Source organism: Anolis carolinensis, chromosome 4, assembly GCF_035594765.1.
Source record: "Anolis carolinensis isolate JA03-04 chromosome 4, rAnoCar3.1.pri, whole genome shotgun sequence".
NCBI lineage: Eukaryota > Metazoa > Chordata > Lepidosauria > Squamata > Dactyloidae > Anolis > Anolis carolinensis.
In genome coordinates, this window is record NC_085844.1 from 202,545,893 (window position 1) to 202,571,184 (window position 25,292).

General features: G+C 38.3%; 1 protein-coding gene across 2 annotated transcripts in view; it reads right to left on the reverse strand.

The window, feature by feature from the left end:
• Positions 1–202: 202 nt before the first annotated feature.
• Positions 203–25,292, reverse strand: part of plxna2 (plexin A2) — a 555,589-nt gene continuing 530,499 nt past the window's right edge. For both annotated transcript variants that reach the window (XM_008116576.3, XM_062978633.1), the window contains 5 exons: positions 22,096–22,286; positions 21,424–21,593; positions 12,202–12,414; positions 10,066–10,216; positions 203–8,214 (listed from right to left, as the gene is read on the reverse strand). In XM_008116576.3, the coding sequence (XP_008114783.1) occupies positions 8,119–8,214; positions 10,066–10,216; positions 12,202–12,414; positions 21,424–21,593; positions 22,096–22,286 (821 nt within the window). In that variant the 3' untranslated portion in view covers positions 203–8,118. The remainder of the gene's footprint in view (positions 8,215–10,065; positions 10,217–12,201; positions 12,415–21,423; positions 21,594–22,095; positions 22,287–25,292) is intronic.

The window sequence follows — 25,292 nt, forward strand, 5'->3', positions numbered from 1 at the left end:
CATTTAAAGAGCCTTTTTCAATATGTGAAGCTAGGTGGCAGTATTTGACCTTCTTCACTCTTGAATTTTAAGTGCTTAGCATCTTAAAAAATAATTTATATATATTTTAAATGAATCTCCTATTACTGATGTATTACTGATGTAAATGCATTAGTAAATCCCATCTATTCCAAGCCAAGCCCACTCAGGAACTAGATAGCAATATTTTTATCCAGTAAACTTTATTTATATATAACAACAGTACAAAGTGAGTCCTTGGATTGCAAAATAGGAGTGTTTCATATTTACAATAGGTACACAATAATATATTAGAATAATAACAAAAAAACCTTTCCTCCCCTCATTGAACATTTTTAAATACTTCAGCTTTCTTACATCCCCCCGCCTCCCCACAACACTTGTAAAAACAACAAAATCCAGACAACCATCTTAAAAAAAATATAATACAGAACTCCAGTGTGTCAAGTATAAAGGAGAAGGAAGATGAGAAAAATGTTTAGGGTAGTTGGGAGAGGTTAAATGGAGACCTTGCCAGCCTCCTGAAGCAATTCAGTTCCAGGATAGGGACAAATTAAGAAAACAAAAAGCCCTTTCTCATGCCCTTCACATCTTCCTCAACTGGATCACTATTAAAAATTCCACAAGATTTGGGTTCTGTCTGTTACTATTACTATTATTATTATTATTATTGATATTAGTGCACTTGCAGAAAGAAACATAGACTAAGAATTAGGTTTGCCATATTACTGCACTAGGAAGAAATCCACTGGAGACAACTACTTCAGGGTTTCCATCCATTTCCACAAGACATAATGGCAGATGTTCAGTGGATTCCACTCCTAGTGCTCTCAGAACACATTTGGTGGTGTGAGTCAGCCTTTGTGCATGACCAGGATCAACTAACATTTATGGACAAGACCAGTATCATGCGTACAATAAGTCTAGAAAGCATTTGACAAGTTCAAAACAAAAAGCACCCATTCAGAAAGTGTGCAGTTTAGTTCCCATAACCATTGTGAAATCATCTATCAACATTGCCATGACATTATCCAAGTAGAATGTTGACACCAATTTCGACACGTTAGCTATTTCTACTTTCTAGAAATGACAGCAAAAACTGGCAGATGCCAACGTCTCCCCCCACTTTAACTTATGAACAGGTTCTAGAATCAATCTTTGCATCTCCTTCCCCTCTCTCATTTGATAGCTCCATCTACAAAACATCCTTCAGTGTTAGGTCAAGTCTTTTTTTTATATATAATGGTATGAAAAGCTGGTTTTTAAAATTTTGCTGACTTCTCTGGAGCACCATTTATCTTGCAAACAAGAAAAAAACCCAAACCAACAGAGATGGAAAATAACTTGAGTCCACACTTTTGTTTGTTAATTTGGATATTTCTGTCATAATTTGTTCATGAAGGGATGGGTGGCTGGGAATATACAAATAAAAAGGTAATATACAGACAACATAAAGGGAGATTCTGGTCAAAAACAGCAGACAAACACAAGACACCTAAGCACTAACAACATTCAAAGCAAACGGTATCTCATTTGACTTGTTTAAATTCATATAATATGCCAAGAAACAATGTCAATCTCAAACGACTGTATGAGGTGAATTGCCACTTGTTTACCAACTCACTCCCCTGTCCGAAACTATATTCTTTTTGATATAGGATGGGGCAGAACATTCACTCCCTGCCTTACAGTTGAGGCAGGATATGTGCGTACAAAGAAACCTTCACTTCTGAACGGAAAGCCGTTCTGTGCTGTCTCCTTGTGAAAGCTTCTTCTGCAGGGCCACCACATATGAAAGTACTGTTAATGGACACAAATACAATTAGCCCATGGGGTTCTGGTATGAAGCTGTAGCCTAATTTGCCTGGAAATAATGTTCCACTGTTAGGATGGACAGAATGGTTTTATGTTAGGAGGAAGCATGATAGAGAGTGAATTTTTCTTTTTGTTCTTCTGATATAATTAGGATTGCCAGAGTGAAAACTGAGGATGGCTCCAATACCTCTAATGATTGAATGGAAGTGGAATTTCCAACTGGCGTTGCTAGTTACCTGTTGTGTGATGAGCAACACCTACTGATATTCCCTCTTCTATACAACTATTAAAGATAAAAGAACCCTCCCTGGTTTTCAGTCTGTCAAACCTAGATGAAATATGTGAAGAGAACTTTGTGTTCTTTCCTCTGAGGAGGTACTTATGCTCCAGATATACAAAGAAGAGATTCTTCTTATTGTGGGAATTGGAAAAGATTCCTCATTTCCATGTAAGATTGGGAATGCAAAAAGAGAGATGATGGTTCACTGCTGATCCTCCTTTCCCTGCTTTATGTACCATGTTAGATAAAATATTTGGAGAGGGAGATAAAAGAAAACCTATACAAAGTATAAAGAACATCATTTCAAAACAACACAAAATCCTTCAAGGATACACTGACTAGAAATTAAATAGAAACATTTTCCCTTCTTAGAAACCAGTCTTTCAAAATAAAAATATTTTCTAGGTGATTTTTAAAAGCACCTGTTTATACTATTGAAATGCAGTGATTTGTATTTAGAGTGCAGCAGGTTCTCGGCCCTTTAGTTTGTGGACTATGACTTCTTATAGACATTTCCAAGGGTTGGTTTGTATTTTGAACCAATTTTAAATCCTTTGATTCACACAATCATCTAAAAAACAGCATCTGCATTACGTTGACATGGGATGGCTTTTACAGTTGTCATATATAAGATACATTGGGAAAGACATGTTGTTTTGCTGAAAGGCCTAGAAAATTTCAGCAGATATCATGAAAGAGTGCCTTTTGAGTCTAACCAGAGTTCACTGAATGGGTACTGGATAGATGGGGGGAAATCATTGGGCTCAGAATGATGAGATAAAGATATTGCCTCTGAGGACACATTAACTATTGTTAGAAGATCTGACTGTTTACCTAGCTCTAACTAGCAAGTAAAATATATACAGCTTAATATCACTGTATTGTTAATGCTATGTGGGTTATTATATAAATGGATTACTGAAATCTGGGAAAGTCTAGCTGTCCTGGAGTTTAAATGGTCCTTTTCATACTGATTATCCTCCTTTCACGGTTTCTGTCATTGTCACCTTTTTCTCCAGGTCTTCACTCAGTTTCACCTCTCTCTCCCAAAGCTTATTCAGGGTTATTATTTCCTCATGGAGCCCTCTGACAGGTAAATGTAGATAACACTGAAGCCTAACAGGAGAACTGTTGTGGAAATCATGGTACCTGAAAGCTGCTAATGGGAAATGCTCTCATTCTAACATCAGTTGAAATGAAAGCCCACTCCCTCCCCAGCTGCTGTAGTATTTGAAATGTATAGTATAAACTGACATTTCCTTTCTTGCAGGGTTTCACATGGTAAACCCAAATTTAGATGTAGACTGTTTCTAGTTCAGACAAAACTGGCTCTTTAGTGTTGGGATTTTGCTCTGCACACAGTAAAACAGTATAGAAGACCATGATGCAGATGCATTTATTTACTGTAGTGTTTACTTTTTCAAAAATTCCAAGGGGAAACACATAAACTACATATGCAGGCAGTCATTTCTGGTAGATTTCCTATGGCTCCAACAAACAGAGGTGAAAAGTATGGCAAGTGTAATCCATAATCATGGATGAATCTCTTACTGTGTCCATTATATATTGGAAGCTTCTAGTCCTAAGAGTTGATACACATTGGCCTAGTCTATTCATGCCCTATGCAGATGAGCAATGTGGGCAATTCAGAGCAGAAAGGAAGCTGAATACAGGTAATACTAGAGTAGCTCTTGTGTATGTAATAGGCCTTCTGAAGAAAAAAGACGCTTTTGTTTAGTTGATACAAATTTGTGAAAATTCATGTAGATTCATTTTAGTTCAATTAACTGAAATAGACTCAGGTGAGCAGTAATGAATTTCAGCAGAGTAGCATCCCTTCTACTATTCTGGTAGAGAGCAGAGAATAGCTGTCCGCCAGCCAATTTTCTGGCTTTGTAATTATTATTTTTTTATAGAAGAATAAAATAAGTAGATACTTTGATGAAAAGACGGTGCTGTGAAAAGCTAATATAGATGCTACACATCACATGTGATTTCTTGGTAGGGCATCTTATAATGACAAGGATAGAATGGGAACTTGCTAATCCACATCTATAGTTTCCTAGGTAAAGCTACAAATTTCACATTCTGAATAATTTAAAGAGCCTTTAAGTATTCCAACTATTTTGTGAACTAGCAAAAACAAAGTATTTTAATTTCTGGCAGTTTATGCAAAATCACGTTCACTGTCAGTTTAGCTATAACATTTTCCTTTATCCAGAGTGCATACAGTGATAAAGCTATTTGCCCCTCCTGTCACTTCCTGAGTTTTTGTGGAACATGTTCCTGGTGAAGTTACATAGGCAGCCAGGCTGCTTGCTCTGGTGACTGAAGTGGCTGCAGAATTTTAGTTCTAAGAGGAGAAAAAATACAGGGGTAGGCGAGTGTGCTCATAAGATAGAATTTTTAAAATAAAGGCCTTCAAAGGAAAAAAAGCATTTGATTAGCACATCACTACCCCTTGCACTGGGCTCTTTGATGGCTCTGGATAGCACTCATCAGTGGAAGATTAAATGGAATTATTCAAACAGCGGTGCCAGGCACAGAAATTCCAGAAATGACGTCTCTGTCTTTGATGTGAAAACACCTGAAACAGAGCAGGCTGGAACTCAGACAGCAAGGGGATGAGGCAATGACATGGAGAGAGAATGTCACTTAAGGCAATCACAATGACTTCTAAATCCTGCTGGTGTCCAGAGAAACTAGCTCCACAACACTTAAGGGTACCATCATGAACTTGGCTTTTTGGCTTCTTTCATTTTTTAAAATAAAGAAACATCGAGCAGAAATTGTACCATGATGTCAGTTCCCAATTTATCTTGAAGCAAGGTCTATTGCCAAGAGAGAAGAAAATACTACATATGCTTCTCTGATTTCGATAAGAGCCAACCAGTTGACTGCTTGAATGCTATAGGGGTTACAAATAGAGAATTGTCATCTGAATGCAAAGGGATCTTGTAGCTCTGCTGAGAATAACTGTCAGATATAAAAGATTGAAGCTATAGTACTATTGCCCATCTCATACAGCATTAAAAACAGGAAAGAAAGAGCTAAAGGAGGCTAACGTGATCTAATTATGAAGTGCTTGTAATTGGTTGAAAATCCCTTTAACAAAAATTGGTGGCTAAAACTTGCCACTCACATCAATTTTGTTTAGGAACAGAGGACACAAATCTATATTTGCAGTCAATCTGACTACGTAGTTGAAGGATATCGAATAATCCTATTGAAATTGGGCTCCCCTGCTCCTGAGATGCTTTCTTCATTGGGTTCTTGGTCCTTGCTCCTGCCAAGTCAATGTAAATCAGAGCTTTCTAGCTGCAAAGCTTTGGCTGCTGTGAATGTCAAAGGCTTTAGCTTATTGCGCAAGGTCAGTCATTAGTATTTCTTTCAGGCTATTAATAGGGCTAAGGGAAACTTAGGAAAGTGAATTATCAGGGGGAAAGTGGGTTTGGCACAGGTTTTAATGAATTATAATTAAAGCAGCAAGTTGCTCCATTCCTTTATCCTTTTGCTGGCAGTATTCAGGATAATGATTATAAAGTTTTTTTTTAAAAAAAAACCCTCAGAGATTCTCACAGAGTAGGTAACAATCTATTCCCCCTCAGAATTTTGTGGAAACAGCCCCCTCTCTTTTGAGGAAAAATAGAAATGGAGTGTACTGGAAGGGAAGGCTACAGCGTGATGGTTGATAGACTCCTGCACAAGTCATCTCTGTTAAATGTCTCTGTGAGAGAAGTTATTGCTAGTTCTTTCTCTGAGGCTCTAATCTTTTTCTGATATTTTTCAATGATATCTAGAGAGGTAAGCCTATGAATGTAGAACAGCACAGATTGGCTTTCAAGTTGTCCAGAACTCCAACTGTGTCAGGTTTCAGACTTTAGTTATGTACACTCAGTGCAGTGACACAGTGGATGGGGACCAGGAGATGTACAATTGGAATGTGAAGTCTACAATGCAGCATTACTTTTTAGTCAAATACAGCCCTCGTAATCAAATAATGTGAGAAGGATACACTTCCAGGCTACCTCTTAAATTTTAACTCTTTGGGTGGATGTCTGACTATAGATGAAGGAGATGCAGGGTAGGAGAAAATGCTGTGGTTCTCTTTGTTCCAGCGACTTCTCTTCAATTATAGAATACTACAGAATGGTAATTCCTAAACCATATCTATTCCCAAACATCTTTATATTTCTGACAATCTATGCTCAAAAGGTGATAGTATTCACAAATTCCATTTAGAATTGATAACTGAAAATACTACACACTCCAAGGAAACTGTGGCATAATCTGAATCAATCTGTAACTAGTGGTCTAATCATTTCATTCTTACTTTTAAATACCATTTTGCTTCTCTTAAATCTGACTTAGATTCTAGTCACGGGGTCTAAAATCATGTGGTCGATATCCTGCCTTCCATTAAGCCTAATCACCTTGCCCCCTCATCACCCCCTCTTAACTGCAGCCTGCACAAATATCAATATTTATTACAGAGAGAAATATTTACAGCATCCCACCTGCTACTTGGCACTCTTGAAAGGGACATGAAAGCTTTGGTCTTTTCCCTTTTTATATATATATAAAAGAAGAAGAACTCACAGACATCAGCCTTCCACTGACCACTAGAAAATGGGCTGCTAGGGTCATCTAAAAAACCAAACCCAAGACAAGACATGGACAAAGACAAAGACAACAGCCATTAACAGGCATGCAGAGCATGCCATTTTCCTTTTGTCTAGAAAGAAGGACCCTCATCACTTCTCTTCCAGAGGATATAAAAGCTTTATGCTTGACCTTTGTAAGAGGTTGCCTGTAGTATGAGAAAAATGCAAATGCCATTTGTCCCAATTGCATAAGCATCACTGAGTCTAAAGAAGGGAAATAATAAATATCGTGGCTTACTAGGTCTACACTGTTCAAGTATTGCCTGTTGTAAACACTTTGTTTAAGTTTCAAGAAATCACATAGTGACTAGAAAAAAAATGACAATAACCTTAATGCTGATCTGCCCACATACTAAGCAACTAACTAAGAAAGCCAGTAAGTTTTTTTCACAAATTGTGCACAATATGCCAGTTTCAACTTAACCTTCACTCAACATCCTTAGAACATTCCTTAGGAACATGGCTGTCTAAAACAGGGAAGAATCTTTGAAATGTGGGTGGGGATAATTTTGTCAAAGTAAAAGAGGAATGAAGGACTTCCATACAACCATAGTACCCCTTCAATGGTAAATAAACAGTATTAAAAAAATATCTGCACTCTATGAATACATTGCTGAAGTTAGATTTCAAGACAGATGTGCTGGATGACTGGATGGCTTTTTTACTCCCATATATTTTTTCTAAGTGCCTCTTGCAGACTTAGACTGCATGGCATGTACCCCAACTGCACAGTATAAAAGGTTTGGTGCAAATTTGTGTTTGTGGGGTTTTCTGTATGTTCCCAGAAAAAGAATAATGGGATTTTTCAAACATTCCCAAACCATCCATCTGCGCCACAAACAATGGGGACCTCATGAGATGGGAGGGGCAGTGTGTGCAGTGGGATCTTTTTAAAGGGATATTTGATGTGGCCACTGTGGTGTTTGTTACATTTCATTTTTCTTCTCTCTTTTCTTTTTCTTTTTTAAAAAAGAAAAAAATTAAATAGTATTTTGTTATCTCCTAATATACATCAAACAACTTTCATGCAAAGCAGCAGTCATGGAGGAAATCTAGGTTTCCCGGGATCCTTCTTGGTTACAAATTGAGAAGAGGAACTTCTTGGCAAATCCAGCTGGTTCTTGAGATGCACTGTTGCTGTTGGTTTTCTCCCATCCTTTCAACTCGAATCTAATGAGTGAGTCTTGAGCTAAATGGCTGGACCAACTTCTGTTTCTTTTAGGAGGGTGCCACAATACTTCAGGTATGTTCCCTGTGTCCTCCATGCTGGTTTGGTTTTTAATTCCAAGAAGACTTTGCAATAACCACTTCCTGCTGTTTTAGGAGTTCCTGCTCCTTTCTTCAACTCTCCATGGACATGGCACCAATAAGCTGTTCTACTTTGTATGCCAAGCGCTGCCGGCGCGCCTGCTCATCCTGCTCCAGAGCCCCAATGATCTGGAACCAAAAGCAATGCAAATATATTTAAAAGAGTAGAAAATAAAAGGAGTTAATAAAGGGAGATGAAATAGTGAAGGGTGGTGATTTCTGTGTCTCCATTAGGGATAAAAGAGTATTCACTTTGTCTTTGAAAATAAAGGGTGGAGTCATAATATAAACATGGTGACTTACTACAATGTATTTTAACCCTGCACGAGAGCAAAAGGACCAGTGCTTTGTTTTTATCATCATCATCATCATCATCATCATCATCATCATCTTCAACAGAAAAAAATTATCCAGCATTTTTGAGTGACATGTTTGCATATTTTTGAATGGGGTGTAAGAGCCTATTCTCTAACTTTTTGTGCCTTGTGTTAACCTTCCTCTCATAGCTGCTAAGCTTGTGAGGTTGTTCTTCTGGAAAAAGGGAAAAGGAAGGAGGAAACTGGATAACAGGGAGTCTATCCATTCCCCTGCATTTTGCACAGATGAGAAGCAGAGAAACTATAGTATATTACAGTATAGTTGCTTCTTTTCCTTGCCTCTATAGCAGACCTCAGGGAAATTGAGTGGAGGCTCCATGGTATACAGTCACCTCTCTCCAGAGAATTTTTAAAATGACAGCAGAGTTGGCTATTGCGGAGAGGGAGGGAAAGCATTTCACATTTGTAAACAAAATAGCTGAACATTTACATCCTCAGTATTCACTGCTAGTGTTAATTATATAACATATGGGCCCCATTTCAGAGATTTTGTTAATAGTTCTTGTAAACCCGCAAAGTCTTTTTTAGAGGCTGGGAGATCCAGTTGTAACAAAGTCGCATATCAGTGGGAATGTATACAAGAGGTAGTTTCCCAGAAAAAAAAATGTGAAGGAATAAAAGGAAAGCAAAGCAGAAAATGCCAGCGCACTCATGAGTCCATAACTATTTCTGTGTGATTGGACTGGTGTATATTACCAGCAAGAAACACAGCCATATTCTGGATGCTACATTTCCTGTATCATTTAGCAAGAAAGTAATGAGGTTCTCCAGTCTAATCGGCAAATGGCTGCTACACTGTGTCACACGCTCATACACACAATTAAATGACAAAAGCTTTGGCTTTAATGGTTGTAATTGCAAAATAGGCTTTTCTTGCACTGCAAATTAAAGGGCTGAACAGATGGTGTGAACTTGGTTTCAAGTGATGCATCCATCAGAAGAGTCCATGCTGCCAGTAACACTTTGCAAAATAGATCGTGTTTCAGTTAGTGGGATAGCCCAATAGGTCAGGATTGTTTCTGAAAATATTCAGAGAAACCTGCAGCTCTTCAAAATGGAGAAAACACATGTCTTGTTTTCAATAAAGGTTATGATGCAATTACATAATGATTTTCAAGGAATTTCCATCCACTGCCCACTGCATTACAGTCCATCGAATTCGGCAGAGTCCTCCAACTCAGTATGTAGCATTTTTAAGGGGCTGGAAAAACTTCTGCAAGAAGAAACTGATGCAAAATTCCTGTTCTGCTAGCCTAGTTACATACACCTACATTAGATTTAGCTCAACCACTATAATAATAAATGAGGCAGTCTCAAATATTAAGTAGAAGGGGTTATACAATCCATAAAAGACATGGGTAGAGTACACTACTAGATAAACAAGTATAGGATTGCAGTTTAAATTCAGATTCAGTTAGCCTCAAATACACACACACACACACACACAAATTATAGGAGAGAGAAAATTGTTAGAACTACCCAACAAAATTAGTAAACAATTATATCCTTTCTCCTGCCATGTATTATGTTTCTCCTGATCATGTTATGATGGCAACACACAAAGAAGTGTCTTATGAGAAAGAGTGTGCCATGTATCCCTTACCTCCTCGCTGTATTTGCTGACATAAGAGTAGATTTCATTGAGTGCACTCAACATATTGAAATCAATAGAGTGCAGACGTGACTGTTCTGCGAGGTAGGCATTCATGTCCTGGTCACTGATAGCTGGGAGTTTTGCAATGTCTGCATAATACCTGAAAAAGAAATGGATAGAAATGTATTATTTGGGTTGGATCAGGATTTAGGCATATGCAACTCAAAGAGTGGAATGGATTTCCTTGTCTTTTTTGACTTGGCAATCCCTCCTGGCCACTGGAAATGTTATGTGGAAGGTTAGGGGATACTGTGGTACAGGTGGGAAGTCTTGAAAATCAGATGGAGAAAATCTTTTATGAGTTTTGTTGTGCATATAGTGATAATTTTGATAGGAAAGAAAAATAATATGAGTTTGAGATACAGGCTACATTAGTCATGTTCAGTAGAGGTTCTGATACAAAAAGAGAGCTAAAGAACTAAAAATGTCAAACGAATCTTGTAAAAGATAGATCATACTCCTTAAAGCAATGGGCACTACTTCCCAGTTATATTTGTATCACCACATACCACCTTATAGCCTTTTATGGTTAACTAGCAACAATTGTGTGTCTTATAAAACAAACACAAATATGCAATTTCACTTGTAAAAAAACTTTTGAAGTTGGAGAACAGAGAAGAATCTTTAATGGTCAAAAACTGAAGGTTCACTAAAACAAACCCCTAAACTGCATTAGATATAACTGTAAGGAAATAAAGAGGATATCATAACTGAAATATGTGTATGTGTGTGTGCCTTCAGGTTGCCTGTCAACTTATGGCAATCACCATGGGCTTTCTCAGGCAAGGAATATTCTGAGTTGGCTTGCAAATTCCTTTTTCTGCAGCACAGACAGCACCTGGTATTCAGTGGTCGTATCCCATCCAGGTATTCACCAGGACTGAGCCTGCTTTCCTTCCATGATCAGATAGTATCCGATGCCTTTAGGGTATTTAGACAAGTCCATAAAACATAAGATGCCCTCCTGCCTCTGTCCTGGTTCCAAGACTTTCAAACCTAAATGCCTGAAATTTGGCACAGATGCTAGAAGGACCATAGGGATATGAATCTTGTAAACATTTGGTTTAAAAATAGGTTTCTAACTTTTCCAAAGCTGGAAATGTCTGCTAGCTAGAAAATAAAACAAGGCATGGATACTGATAAATGGTTTTATTAAATGGAAGTGTTGAAATATAATGCTAGGTCAGTCTGAAATAAGTTTGATATGATTTATGATTTAACTGTGGATGATAAAACTCATCCTATATAGATCACTGAGAATTGGGTATCACTGAGCTGACACATCTGTTCCCACTTGAATATTTGGCACAAAACCAATACAGGTCAGAGGGCCAAGGGATGCAAATCACTATACAGAATGCCATGTTCCTCATCATGAAACCTTTCTCATTTAAGATGGGCTATGAGGCCATTCAACTATAAATTACCAAGGAGAATTGTCTAGCTTTCAAGACAACTTTAGCTAGTCCAATCTGGTAGGCTCTTGGGTAATATGAGAGGTTATGCATGAACAAAAACTAAATCAAGGTTGCACTTGAATGCAGTGACAGAGTAGATGAAGACTAATAAGCTGAGGCTGTAGAGTTCCCCAAACTGCAAGCCTGAAGTGGTGCTTTTACGATGTGAGCATACCAAAATATCATAAAGACATCTGATCCTGTCTAAACAAGATCAGTACTGTACTTGATTGACAGCTTTCTAGGAATTTTCTAGATACTCCAGCATGGCTCTATGGTGACTTCTAGTGGAAACTATTAATTTCACTGTTCACAATTGTCCATGGTTTCCTGTTTCCATAGACATTTCAGGAATGTATTCCCCACAAACAGGGGCCCAGTGTTGTATTTTATTTCCCTGTGATATAATTGTAAACATATTCAGGAACTGTGCATAAAAATGACAACTCTTCAATTCCTTGATTTCCCTAGAGTGCAGATATTGTTTATTGTAATTTTGTTTAGTGCATTTAATTAAGAACCATTTATACACAAATACACTATTCCTGTTTGTGCAGTAACTAGAAACTCGGGAAAGCTTTGAAGAAGGAACAGGATCCAAAAGTGGCTCATTAATTCTTATGCTGACCTTTCTACCCAGCTCTTATAGCTAGGTATGTCCTTGGCATACAGCAGCTTATTGGAGGGGGAGTCCTTGCCCAGCCGGTGCTCTGAAGTAGAACATGAATCCATAAAGGTCTGGGCTACGACTGATAGGCAGGCATCCGTGATACTTCCCTTATGGATGTCGAAGACAAACTGTGGGTTTTTAATTACATTCACCCAGAAGCGGAGAGGAAGACTATAGAAAAGAAAGACATAAAACACACATTAGAAATCTAAGAAAATTAGGTTTCATTACCATCCACCTCACCACTTTTTGTGTTCTTTTCACCAAATGCCATTTAATGGCTAAAACAACAGTAATTATAATAAAATATACCATATTTGACAAGAAGAAGAAAAAAGGAGAAAGGGAAGGAGGTGGCAGCCAGAAGTATTGCAATAAAAAATGAGAATCAAATTCTACTTGGTAGCTAATTGCAAACAAACTAAATATACTTATTTTCTCTGATATTAGGATAAGCACACAATCTATATGGAGCTATTTCTTGATCTGAATTAATCAGACACCTTGGACTGTGCTGGATCACCACTGAAGTGAAAATAAGTTATGGCTAGTCCTATGAGGTTCCTGTAATATAGTTACTCTCTATATTCATGTATTTTTCTGTTTACCATGTTGATAAGCATAAGTTATTTGCAGTGTGCAACATAAGCTTTCCACTGTGCTATTGTTGCATCAACACCACAATATTATACTTCAACCTACAATGAACAAAAATTCAAATGAGGATATGTTTTGCATCTTCTCTTTGCTTACTTGAGTTCTTTTTAATCTTATGAAAGCTAGTGTTGTTCAGTCACTAGGTGCCACTATTTGTTGCCTTTGAATGTAAAGAACAATGCTATATTCTGAGAACAGTCAGACATAACAATGAACACAAACAACCAAAAATTCCACTTTTAAAACCCAATATATGAAAATTGGAAACCTAGATAATCAGTGACAAAAAGAGAACCAGAAATATTGATCATGTAAACTAGGTACTGAGAGCAGTAGCTCTGTTGTGTTGCCTTAGGATGATAAGAGTAGAAGCACTGAAGTAAATGTACTTGTCTGAATTTTGGAAATCATGTAGTTACTGCTAACTTCTACAACTATTTGTACCCATTATGAATGGGAGAAAACTGAATAAATAGTCGATAAATCAATGCAGATAGTTTCCATAAAGCTCTATATTGGCTAAGGTACAATTTATCTGAAAGACCCATATGGGCCTGTCTGAGAGAGGCCCTTCTTTCTGTCCCACCACCTTCATGGAACATGGTAGAAAATCCTCTTCCCAAATGCTTCCAGGCACTGGAACTAATTGATGACAGGTTTTATTATTAATGTATCATCTATGTTTGTTTTTAATTGTTCTGCTTTTGAATAATGTTTTATTTCTATGGATAGTTCAATTTTATCAACTTCATTTTGGGTGATGTGATCTGTTTTCATTTTTGTAAATTGTCTTGGGTTCCAGGGCCGGGGTACATGTGAGATTTAACAAAAAGCAAACAAATAATAATTTGAATAGTCATGACAATGATAATGATACTGTTACTCCCCGCTCCCTGCATCCACAATCAGATGCAATACCCAGACATGTTTCTGGCATATTATTGGGAAAACCTTGGTATTATCCATTATCTCAAGACTTGCCCCATGTGCATTTACACATTACAAAGTTGTGGGACACTTATAGCTATGCATCTTTCACAAAAACAGTTATAGGCCACGTAGCTGCACATCTTGCTGTTTCACCATATAACTATTTCACCACAAAAGGAAAGGATGTTGGCTGCACAATGCTCAAAAATTTGGGAATAAATCATAAGATTTATTTCTAAGGACGTTATCACACCTGCGTGCTGTCTCACCACAATCCTGGTAATTTAGGGAATTGACATATAGAACAATCTGTATTGCACCTCTCTGTATTGTACATCTCTGCTGCTTTGGTAATCTGTAATTCCTTGATCTGTCTTCCTGCCTTCTCATCATGCTTTCAGATTATTATTATTAATATTAATTTAAATTTATTACACTTCTATATATATAAAAGAGTGATGGCATCAGGGCAGCGGACAAAACAAGCTAGTTATGTAATAAATGGCAATACAAAAGAAAGAAATGTAAAAGAAGATAAACCAAATGGGGAGGGAAAACAGTCTGCTTGGGAACAGTGAAGGAGAGAGGAGGAGAATCATACTCACTGATGTCACACAACTGCTGGCATATCGGAATAGAAGTGGAAGGGACCTTTCATACTGAAGTAAATAAGTAATGGGAAGGCAGTGGTATGGAAAACCAAGGACAAGTTTTACCCATCAATGAAAAGGAGTGCTATTGTAACTGAGGGAAGGCAAAGTGACAATACACACAGGTGACAACTACTGGCAACAAATACTATTATACCACTGCAATTCCAATTTGCCAGCTTTGCGTGATAAAGTCCTAAATCTTTGGCATCTGTAGTCAGAGAAGAATTATGATTCACTTTTCTCTGTGGCAGGATAAAAACAAAGCCAAACCTTCCTGTTAGCTTTCAAGTGTGTGATGAGGCATCCAGCTTTGATCTGAAATTAAGTCATACTTTAAAAAATGAACTGGTGGTATAACCAACAGCAAATCACTCTCTTGCTGTTCAAGTTCACATGGATATTGTAACAAGCTTGCCCTCATGCAGTTCTCATCAAAGTCGCCTCTCAGCCACTTCTCCTGACTGACCTTCAAGCTCCAGGAAAACATTCTAGTTTTAGGTACTCTATGAGGCTTAAATTTTCAGTATCATTTAGGGATAAAACTAATCTTTTCAACACTGTAATGGAAGTCGCTGGTCAAACATGCAGTGAAAAAGGGTGGTGTAAAGGTAACACAAGATATTGGCACACTGAACTTTATTTATGTAGTGTATGTTACTTAATTTTGATGAGAGGAGTTCCCCAATTTTAGCATGACAATAATAACAAAATGAATTTCAACAAGGACAAATATAAGATACTACACTAAGGCAGAAACATGAAATGCAAAGATACAGAATGGATGACGCCGGTCCATGTGAAAAAGGTCTTGGAGTCTTCATGGACAACAAGTATGACATGAACCAACAGTGTTATATTGCAGCCAATGGGATTTTGGGTTGCATCAAAAGGAGTATAGTGTCTACATTGAGGGAAGTCATGGTAGCTCACTATTCTGCTTTGGTCAGAACTCACCTGGAATACTGTGTCCAATTTTGGGCACCACAGTTCAAAATAGATATTGATATTCTGGAAGGTGTCTAGAGGAGGGCAACTAAAATGATCAAAGGTCTGGAGACCACGCTTTATGAGGAGCATCTTAAAGAGCTGGGTGTGTTTAGCACGCAGAAGAGAAGGTTGAGAAGAGACATGATAGCCATGTATAAATATGTGAAAGGATGTCATAAGGAAGAGGGAGCAGGCTTGTTTTCTGTTGCCCTGGAAACTAAGACTCGAAGCAATGGGTTTAAATTGCAGGAAAAGATATTCCACCTGAATATTAGGAAAAACTTCCTGACTGTAAGAGCTGTACAGCAGTGGAACTCTCTGCCTCAGAATGTGGTGGAGGCTCCTTTCTTGGAGGCTTTTAAACAGAAGCTAGATGGCCATCTGTCAGGAGTACTTTGATTGTGCCTTTCCCTGCATGACAGGGGGTTGGACTGGACAGCCCATGCAGTCTCTTTCAACTCTATTATTCTATTATTCTACCCTGCTACATATCTGTTATAAGAACAACTGGATTCTAAATAAATGATAAGGATCAACTATTTTAATTTTTTTTGAAAGCTCAGGAGAAAATGCTTTGCTTTCAACAGCCATTAGATTTTGTCTGTTTCACTTTTTGCTCATGTTATACACATTTATTTCAATTATTGTCTAACTCCAAAGTTCTGAATAACAACTGCTGCTCACCTACTATCTTGCTTTGAGGATCCATGAGACCAAAGTTTCAGACAGGCAGGCAGGCAGGCCTACTCTAGCTGCTTTCCTGGTGTGGCTACCAAATCTCTTCAGAAACCCCATCAGATCCAAAGGATTTATTCAAAGGGGATTTGCCCCTAAATAAGAGACATTTAGGCTGAGATGGTTCTGGAGGCCACCTTAGTTACAAAACTGGAGTGTGATTCTTCATTGTGAGAAACCGGGATGGAGTGTGGGGAGGCAGACACAGTATGCCTCATTCTGTTTTTGGCCGGGGGATATTTGGTTCAGGGAAAGTAGACATAAACAAGTCCCCCTCTAACTGTTATAGGCAGAGTGAAATGACTGCTTCATTTAGCAAAAAATAAAATAAAAAATCAGATCTCATTATAGAACAAATTGTTGCTATTTTAAATAGAATTTTGGTCTGCCAAAGTTGTGAAGATGACTTTGTTCAATTCTTTCCTCCTCGTTATCTGATTTTATGCTATGCTGTGGCTATATTACTTATCTTCCTCGATCAAATACATTGGGGTCAAGGTTTAACTAGGAACACTTGAGGAATTAATAATTTTTAAATTCTCATATTAATTGTACTGATCTACACCTCTTGGATAAATGTGCAGATTTGAACTTTGCCACGTAGTAGATATCACTCATTACGAAATACAGCAATGCAGTTTAAACATTTTAAATATGCATTTGAAAAGAACTAGACATTAAAATGGTGTTGAAATATGGATATTGAACCAAGTAAAAATATATTCTAACTAATGTTGGATTGGATTAAAAGTATGGGTAAAAGCAAGCAAAAATAGCATGGGTTAGAAGAGAATAGATTCCTTAGTACTCTTCGCATTTCGAATTAAAAGGTTTCATTCAAACTTTAGTAAGGCACTGTCCATCCCGAAGCCTCACTCTGAAGAATTATACTTCAGAGTACTCTGCCTAAATGTAGGCCACAATGAAAATCAACAAGCCAAATGTGAAATTGATGGGACTTAGTTTAAGACCAAGTAATTTCAACAGAAATAAAGTTCTATTGGCATACTTTGGACCCAATTCAAAAGAAAGAGATGTTGCTAAGACTGATGGACCAACCTGATCTGACACTACAATGCAGTTTTGTGTGTTTTCATGGTTACTACTGAGTAACCAAGATTGAGTTTAGTGGTCTGAGTATTTGTTTCTTCTCCCAGGATCCCTTTCTAGCATTTGTCTGTAGACATCAGCAACAGCTGGGGAGATCTTTGTACTAAAAACATGGGTTGGTCTATGTAACCACAGGGGGGGAACTCTCTCCTCATGGGCACTTCTTGGTAGCTTTAAGAAGTGTCATTTTATTCAGGATTCCAGCATTTTATCTTAATAACTCTGCCTCTAAAGCTTCTATAAAATTGTTTTTAGCTCTCTGCAGCCTTAGCAGGGAATCTGGCTTTGTCAGACAGGATGATTAGAGGCTTTGCAAACCACAAGGGATTGAAGAATGAATGAATGAATGAACAAATACACACATACACACAGTCTGGAGGTAGTAATTTGTGTATTTATGAGGTTTTAGTCTCCATTCAGTGGTAAGTTTTAAACCTAGGGAACTTTTAATCTTAAAATAATAGCCAAGAAAAAGACATAACAACAGCAATTGTTTTGAAATGGTAGAATATGATCTGCTGCTTGTGACAAGTGTGTGTGTTTGAAGAATAAGCTCCTCTTAGTCTCTTTTCTTCTATACCTGATTGTTGGTGGAAGTCTCTGAAAATAATTGGGAAGGGGCTACCTGACTAGTCAGTAATTCAGTGTTACAAGTAAGATGGACCTACTACCCTCCATCCAAGTCTTGTTTTCTTTTTGGTACAGTAGGGCATCTCCTTTTCCCCCTTTAGAGGGTTTTTTTTCTGGGAGGGTGGGCAATGGCATTGTTTTTCTGATACCTACTTGCAGAGCAGGTCCAAGGTAATTTTCAAGTATAGGCGAACAGAAATTTTGGCACCCCCCAAAAAACCAATAACTGAAAAATAAAAGTGTTGGATAAGTGAAAATGTTGGATAATAAGGAGGGATTAAGGAAAAGCCTAAATAAAGAACAACACTCAGGGGAAATCCAGACAGGAAGCAATCAGGGACAGCTAACACCTCCCAAAAAAAATTCTTCCAGGCAAGAGGAAGCCAGGCCTTGAAGCCACCGTGCCATTAAATGCTAATCAAGGTGATTAATTACAACATCCACACCTGCCTCCCAACATACAAGAGCTCTTTCTCCCACCCTGGACATTATTTCACAGTCAAATAAACCCCACTTGCCTTGCTTCCAACAGACGGCAGTGGGCTCCAGAAGGCCCAGCATAGGCTCTCCTGGCCCACCAAAAGGGCCAACGCGGGCTCCGGAGTGCCCAACGCAGGCTCCAGAAGGCCCGCCCGGCCCACCGGAAGGGCCAAGGCGGGCTTCAGAAGGGCAGGCTCTGTAGAAAAGCGGGGTTTCTCTGCTTTGCAAAGTGGGGATTACCTCCCTTCTGGCCAGGAAGGCAATCTCCACTCTGCAAAGCAGAAAAGCGGGGTTTCTCTGCTTGGTGAAGTGGGGATCAGCTCCCTTCTGGCCAGAAGGGAGCCGATCCCCACTTCGCCAAGCAGAAAAGCCACGTTTCTTTGCTTGGCGAAATGGGGATCGGCTCCTTTCTGGCCAGAAGGGAGGCGATCTCCACCTCGCCAAGTAGAAAAGTGGGGTTTCTCTGCTTTGCAGAGTGGGGATCACCTCCCTTCTGGCCAGGAAGGCAATCTCCACTCTGCAAAGCAGAAAAGCGGCATGGGGATTGCTTTTTGGGCTTCTGCCGCTGCTGCCGCTGTGGGGCGCCTTCATGGCGCCCCGGAGAACAATGCACTACAGGCGACCGCCTAATTGGCCTCACTGATGGACCGCCTCTGCCTACTTGGGATTTTTGTCTTATCCACATTCTCAATGAATGCACCCATAGGACTGTTCAGGAAGCCTCAAATATTTACTTCAAAAAGGTCTTGAATTGGACAGTCATGACCCAAACTAGGAGAAGCTCCCAAAATCAACTGAGTAGTCTAATTCATATAGTTCATGGAGCCCCGCCTTAGTTTTTGTGAGTTATCCCAGTCTAACTCTCTATTACAGTGATGAATATCAGAAGCTGTCTAGCATAGTGCAATCTCTTACATTAGGCATAAAGGGAAACTATATAATTAATGAACATTTAGCTAAATCCTAGTTAAAACTACATTTGCAAACTGCCTTCATGTTTCCTAAACAGCTCTGTTGGCTGCCAAATCATTTCCAGGCACAATTCAAAGTGCCAGTTTTGATCTCTAAAGCCCTACATGGTTTGGCTCAGGTTACTTGAAGTTCCATATCTCTTATTATGAATCGATCAGAATATTACAATCACCTGTCCCACCACCGTCACAAGCTCACTTGTTGGGAACAATGTAGATGCCTTTTCTGTTCCTATACTCTGAAACTCCCTGTTCAGAGAGACCAGGATGGCCCTGTCCCTGCTTGCCTTTTGTAGGCAGGTAAAAATGTTCCTCTGCCATTGGAATTTATAGCTTAATGAGAACTAGGCTTCTGGGGATGGTATAATTTAATTCTGGGGTGGGTGTAGGGTTGTAATGTATTTTAATATTTTAATGTTTAATTGTTCAAATGACAAAAATGGTTTGTTTTTCATTTTAACATTTATATGGTTATGTATTTTTATTGTTTTAATAAGCATTGTTTTATATTTATTGTTAGCTGGCTTGAGTTTCTATAATGGAATAAAAATAAAGTAAACAAAATGAATAACTAAAATTGGGGCAATTATTTATTTTGTTTTGGAAATTTTTGTTATTATTTTTATCTGGGAAGTAATTTAGAAAATATAGATTAAAGGACAGACTAGAACTGGCATCTTTGAAATCACCTTCTCATGGTTGATATCCGTCTGCAGTAAAATTTCAATAATGCATTTCAATGCTATTCAGGTTCACCAAGGATTGCCTGAATATATCCAGCAGAGCAAATTCTACCTCAGTTTATCTTCTTATTATCTCAGACAAACACCAGAGGCAATCTGCAGCTTCTCTGATGCTACACACTTAGAAAGTAACCAGATGTTAAGAGATTACAGATTCAAATAAGAAGGCAAAAATCCTTTATGGAATGTTCTGCTACAGAGATATCCACTGTGGCACTGTGTATGCTTCTTCAAGCTGCTTTGGGGCTGCTCTTGCATAACTATCACTGTGGCCATTGTTACAGTTTCTGGTAAACTCTGGTTTAAATGTCTTCAGAGCTGCCCTGGGACCCCTCTGGCATATCTGTGCTAGTGCCAGCACCTCTGTGTCACTGCTATCAAGCTGCCCTCTGCCAGAGGTTTGATGTTGATATCACATTTCTGTTCATGTGACTTGATACCCATCGTGACCTCACAAGAAATGTGACATCAGCAGCAAGCCTCTGGCAGAAGACAGCTTGCTGGCAGTGACCCAGAGGTGCTGGCATGAGCCCTGATGTGCCATCAGCCCGACCAGCCAACTGCCCAAGGAAATTGCTTGCTGGATGTGAGGCAGCTGTGGGCCCGTTGGTGATGTGAACAACATAGGCTGAATTCAACCTGCTCCAGCTGTCCATAATTCCAACACATTGAGATCACTCCAGAGATTCCAGGAAACTCCTCTGAGTATATTCTGTCTTCCTCTATTGTGCATCAGTCCAGTGTGTCATGTGGCTGTGATTAATCCACATTATTTTGACAATGTAGACATGGCCTCTGGCACTAAAACCAAAAAAGTAGTGCTGAAACATTGCAACTCAAAGCAGGATTGAACTTACATACTGATGATCAAACCTAGGATTTAGGAAATACATAGGAAACAGAGATATAGGAAACCACAATATAGTCAGGCCAGAAGTTGAGTAATACTGTCAAAGCAACTATATAGAAACTTCATGAGTCCAAAACCAAAGGCTGCAGAAGCCAGATATTTGTAGGAGACATTTACCACACTAATGAGCAGTAAATGTCAATGATTCATCAAATTCTCTCTCATATACTACTTTTGATTTAAAAAAATAATTGACTGCTTATCTTTAATCAGAATGCATTTATTTGTTTGCCTTCTAGACAGTTCCATACTAGGCTCAGGAGGACTTGGCTTGATTAAAACTAACTCAATTGTGACCACAAAGCCTTCAATACACATCCTCGCATTCAGCAATTTTTCCACACCCATAAACCATAACTCCTGACGCCTCTCACCAGTTGCTCTTCCACGTGTGCCTCACGTCGGTGTCATGGATGCCATGTTTATCTGCTTGCTCATCCAAGAAATCAAACATATATTTGATAGCCAGTGGGAGAGCACTGCCTCGGTGGACTGTACTGAACAAAGTCTCAAACAAGTCATCCACAAACTTCTGCAGTGTACCCTGATAGAAACAAGAAAAGAAAGCATGATTGCTACAAAATCCCTGCGGTGGGAGGAACAGCACCATTTCATTACATACAGGGTTGAAAATAGGGCCACTAACATTACAACTGTATTTGCAGACTATGGCATTGGCTCTTTTTGGAAAGGACAAAGAAGATGAAAAAAATTCACTCACTGTGTGGGGAAAAGGAAAAATGTGTCACTGCCACCTTGAATGCTGTTGGAAATGTAGGTTTCAAGTACTATATACCATACATAAGAGTAACATTCCTCCCTTACACTGCTATTTGTCTGGGATAGATAACTCATATTAGCTCAACAGGGTTTCTTTTATTACCTGACTTGTGGAATGATCTTGCTATTGTTAATTTAAATTGTTGCATTTCTTATTTCCATGTAAATGAAACCGTGCAGTAGTAAGTGTTGATGTGCTCCCATTGTTGATATCTACTATTTTGAACTGGTGAGAATGGTATATTTAATTCAAGCCCTGTCATTACCTTTGTAGCTAGCAGCCTTGTTAGGTAGATCTCTGACACCATCTTACTGCCCCGGTCACCCTCTTTCTGGTCACCATGGTCATGATTCTTGACTAAGTGCCAGACCTTCACCCCACTTTCTAGATCTGGAGTAATCATAGGTGCTCTGGAACGTAAACTGTCTGGGCTTCCTGTGTACCGAAACGTGGAGTCTGTGCAAGAGAAAACAGAAAGCACAAAGCAAAGATAGGATTGGTTTTAGAATATATCTATTCATACTTTATATACTAGCTCTCTAACCGTAAACACATCTGGAATGGGCTCCAACCCAATCTCTTGCTTCTGAGCAGGAGAGGACCCCTGAATTCTTTGCACTGCCATCACCATTAATTCACCCTACAAGACTCACTACTGGGAGTTACTGGGGCTGGGGTTGCCTAACTTGCATTTTTTATGCTCTGATTTTGTAGAGACTTCCTTCCCCTTCTCTTGGAAGTTGGGGATCCTATACACATACTAACCAAAGGCACATGAAGAGAGTGTGCAAAAGAGGAGAACCTTTAAGGAAAGTTTTTGCTATTAGCAAACAATCTGACATTAGCAAAAAAACTCTTTTGGTGTTACTTGTTACAAAGTTACAAAAACAGCCTCAGTCATATTAAGAGACTAGAAGAAGCACAAACTCTAATGCAACTAGCTGAACATCCTTATTATGATTCATATACTGTCTGGTGCTCTAGGTCTTTCATGAGAAACTGGGAGTCTTGACCCTTTTGTCCAGCCTATGACCAAGCTTTCCAAGGGATGATGAGGCAAATATTAGTCCCAAAGTCTTGCAGTTATTTTCTCTTGTGCCTTGTGGCACAATCTTTAATGAATAACTTTTCATCCTGGAAGCATTTTCTACACTTTTCCCCAAACTTGTCACTCTCACTGGACAACTGACTCTTGTCATCTCAGTTGATCCTATGTGATGCTGACCCCCAATAATTGTAACCTAAAAATATCACACCATTAACCTTTTATTCACTTGGACATGACACTATACCCTTCAACTATGTTACCCAGATAATGAGAGAACCCATTCTTACAATATCTTTAGGAGAGAATATTGGCATAGGACACACTCAAACAGTTTCTTTCTAGCCTAGTGATCTAATTTTGAGAATGATGCAAAATGGTCCAGACATTTTCCATACTTTATGATGCATGGAAGTGAGATATTAATAATATTATGTGTAAGTATCCTTGACCTCCTGGACACAATGATCCTTGGATCAAATGATTGGTCTTGTAGAACAGAGTTGGCCATCAATTTAGAACTGCAAATAAAAAATTCCGAATTACAGTATGATATGTAGTAGAAGTGTAAGAAGAAAGACCATATTGTTTAATATCTGCCAATGCAAGGTCAGGAGTTTGCTATTACCTATTAGGGATCTGAGCAATTTTTCTTTTGGCAAAATCAACTTGCCAATACACTTTCTATCTATTTGATCCTTCAGCCTCCCAATTCTCAAGCAAGTGGTTATTTTGCTGTGATAACTCAGACTGGTTTCTTAATTTGCCACTCTTCCTTTTTGGCTGACAGTAGGATTAAGGAGATCCCCATAAATTAGTAGGAGAATGAGTGAATCATTACCATTTCCCTACCAAAACTTCACTTTTGATTAATGCACAGATAAATATGAATATTCTTGTGGATGTAATTAAGGGGTGAGAACACTGAATCATTCTATTTTTAAACCATGCTCTGTCCTGATATATAATGCAAATGTAGAGAGTAAATATACAGCCTCATTTGAATTCCATCTGCACATTTAGAGATATCAATATCAATGTTAGCAACAACTGTGTATATTTGTTGCTGGCAAAAGCTCTTTTGCTAACTTCTTATTCTGAAGAGAACAACATAGAAACTGCCTGCTAACAGCCGTTTTCTATATGGAAAATTGGTCTCTGCTTGCAATAACTTTCAAGGTGGGACAACTGCCACACAGTTTGCAAACAAAGAGATGTTGTTGCAGAAAAATGTAATAGAGGGCTCTACGAAGTTAAAGTTATTCTTTAGTGCTTTGATATAAATGCCTTGAGAATTACAAGAGCAGAATTGGATTGTATATAGATTCCCCCTCACAACCCACTCCACACAATGAAAAAGACAAAAAAAAATTCATTCTACTACTTCAGCTAAACATCTTGGTGTTCTATTACTAGACATATGACACATCATTTATTCTGAATTACATCTTTTTACCAATAAGAGAAAACAAAAGTAAACAAGCCTAATTTCTTAAGTTTGATCTTTGATTTTAATCCAAGTTTATTCTGTGATAAAGTACCATAATTGTACTACAGTCTTTTTGAATTATTGTTTCAATATTATGAAGACAGAAAAGGAAATACATGATAGCAAATGGTATCATGAAACATAATAATTACTTCCAAGAATGAAAAAAGATAATGATAGTAATTTAAAAAGGAATACATTTTACAAAATGGGTACAATAGCCCTGTTTTTACTGTTAATTGTTTTTTGAAATTTCAGTAACCTATCTGCAAATCATTTCTGATATTGGTTGTTTGTGTGTAATGCTAAACAATGATTTAGTGTTAAGAGGACAAGCCAAAGATAGCCATGGAGTGACAAAATCCCCTTTTAGCAAGTTCATGAAGATGAGATCATAACCTTCCATTTTGATTTTAGATGAACTGTATCTTAATTGTGCAATCAAACCAAAAGGGGTTGGATTAGGAATCACCTAATTAACCTTAACTATGGTCAATAAAAACATGCATAAGCCCAAATTCACCTAAAATCAAAATGTTAAATCAGGTATGGATAACTTTCCATGGTATCCATAGCACCCTCATCCTAACACCCACATTTTTTTCTTTAAAAGGCACTATGTGCCCTCTAAAAATGTGGAGTGATTTCCCCCTATTATTTATGTTCTACAAGACTAGAGAAGTGACATATATTTGCTGTTATTCTTGACAAAACTCTCTTGAAACTTGGTCTGGACACATAATAAAGAGGAAAGAATTTTGCATATTTGGTAGGGATTCCTCTTCTTCAGAAGAGGAATGGGAGCAGGAAAGTGTTCATGAATCTGAGGGAGAGTTGGAATCTGAGGAGATTTTGCAAGTACCCACATTTCAGGAGAGGCGAAAGGAAACAGAGCAGAGATGTTGTTCAGTTAGAACAGCTGCCAGAA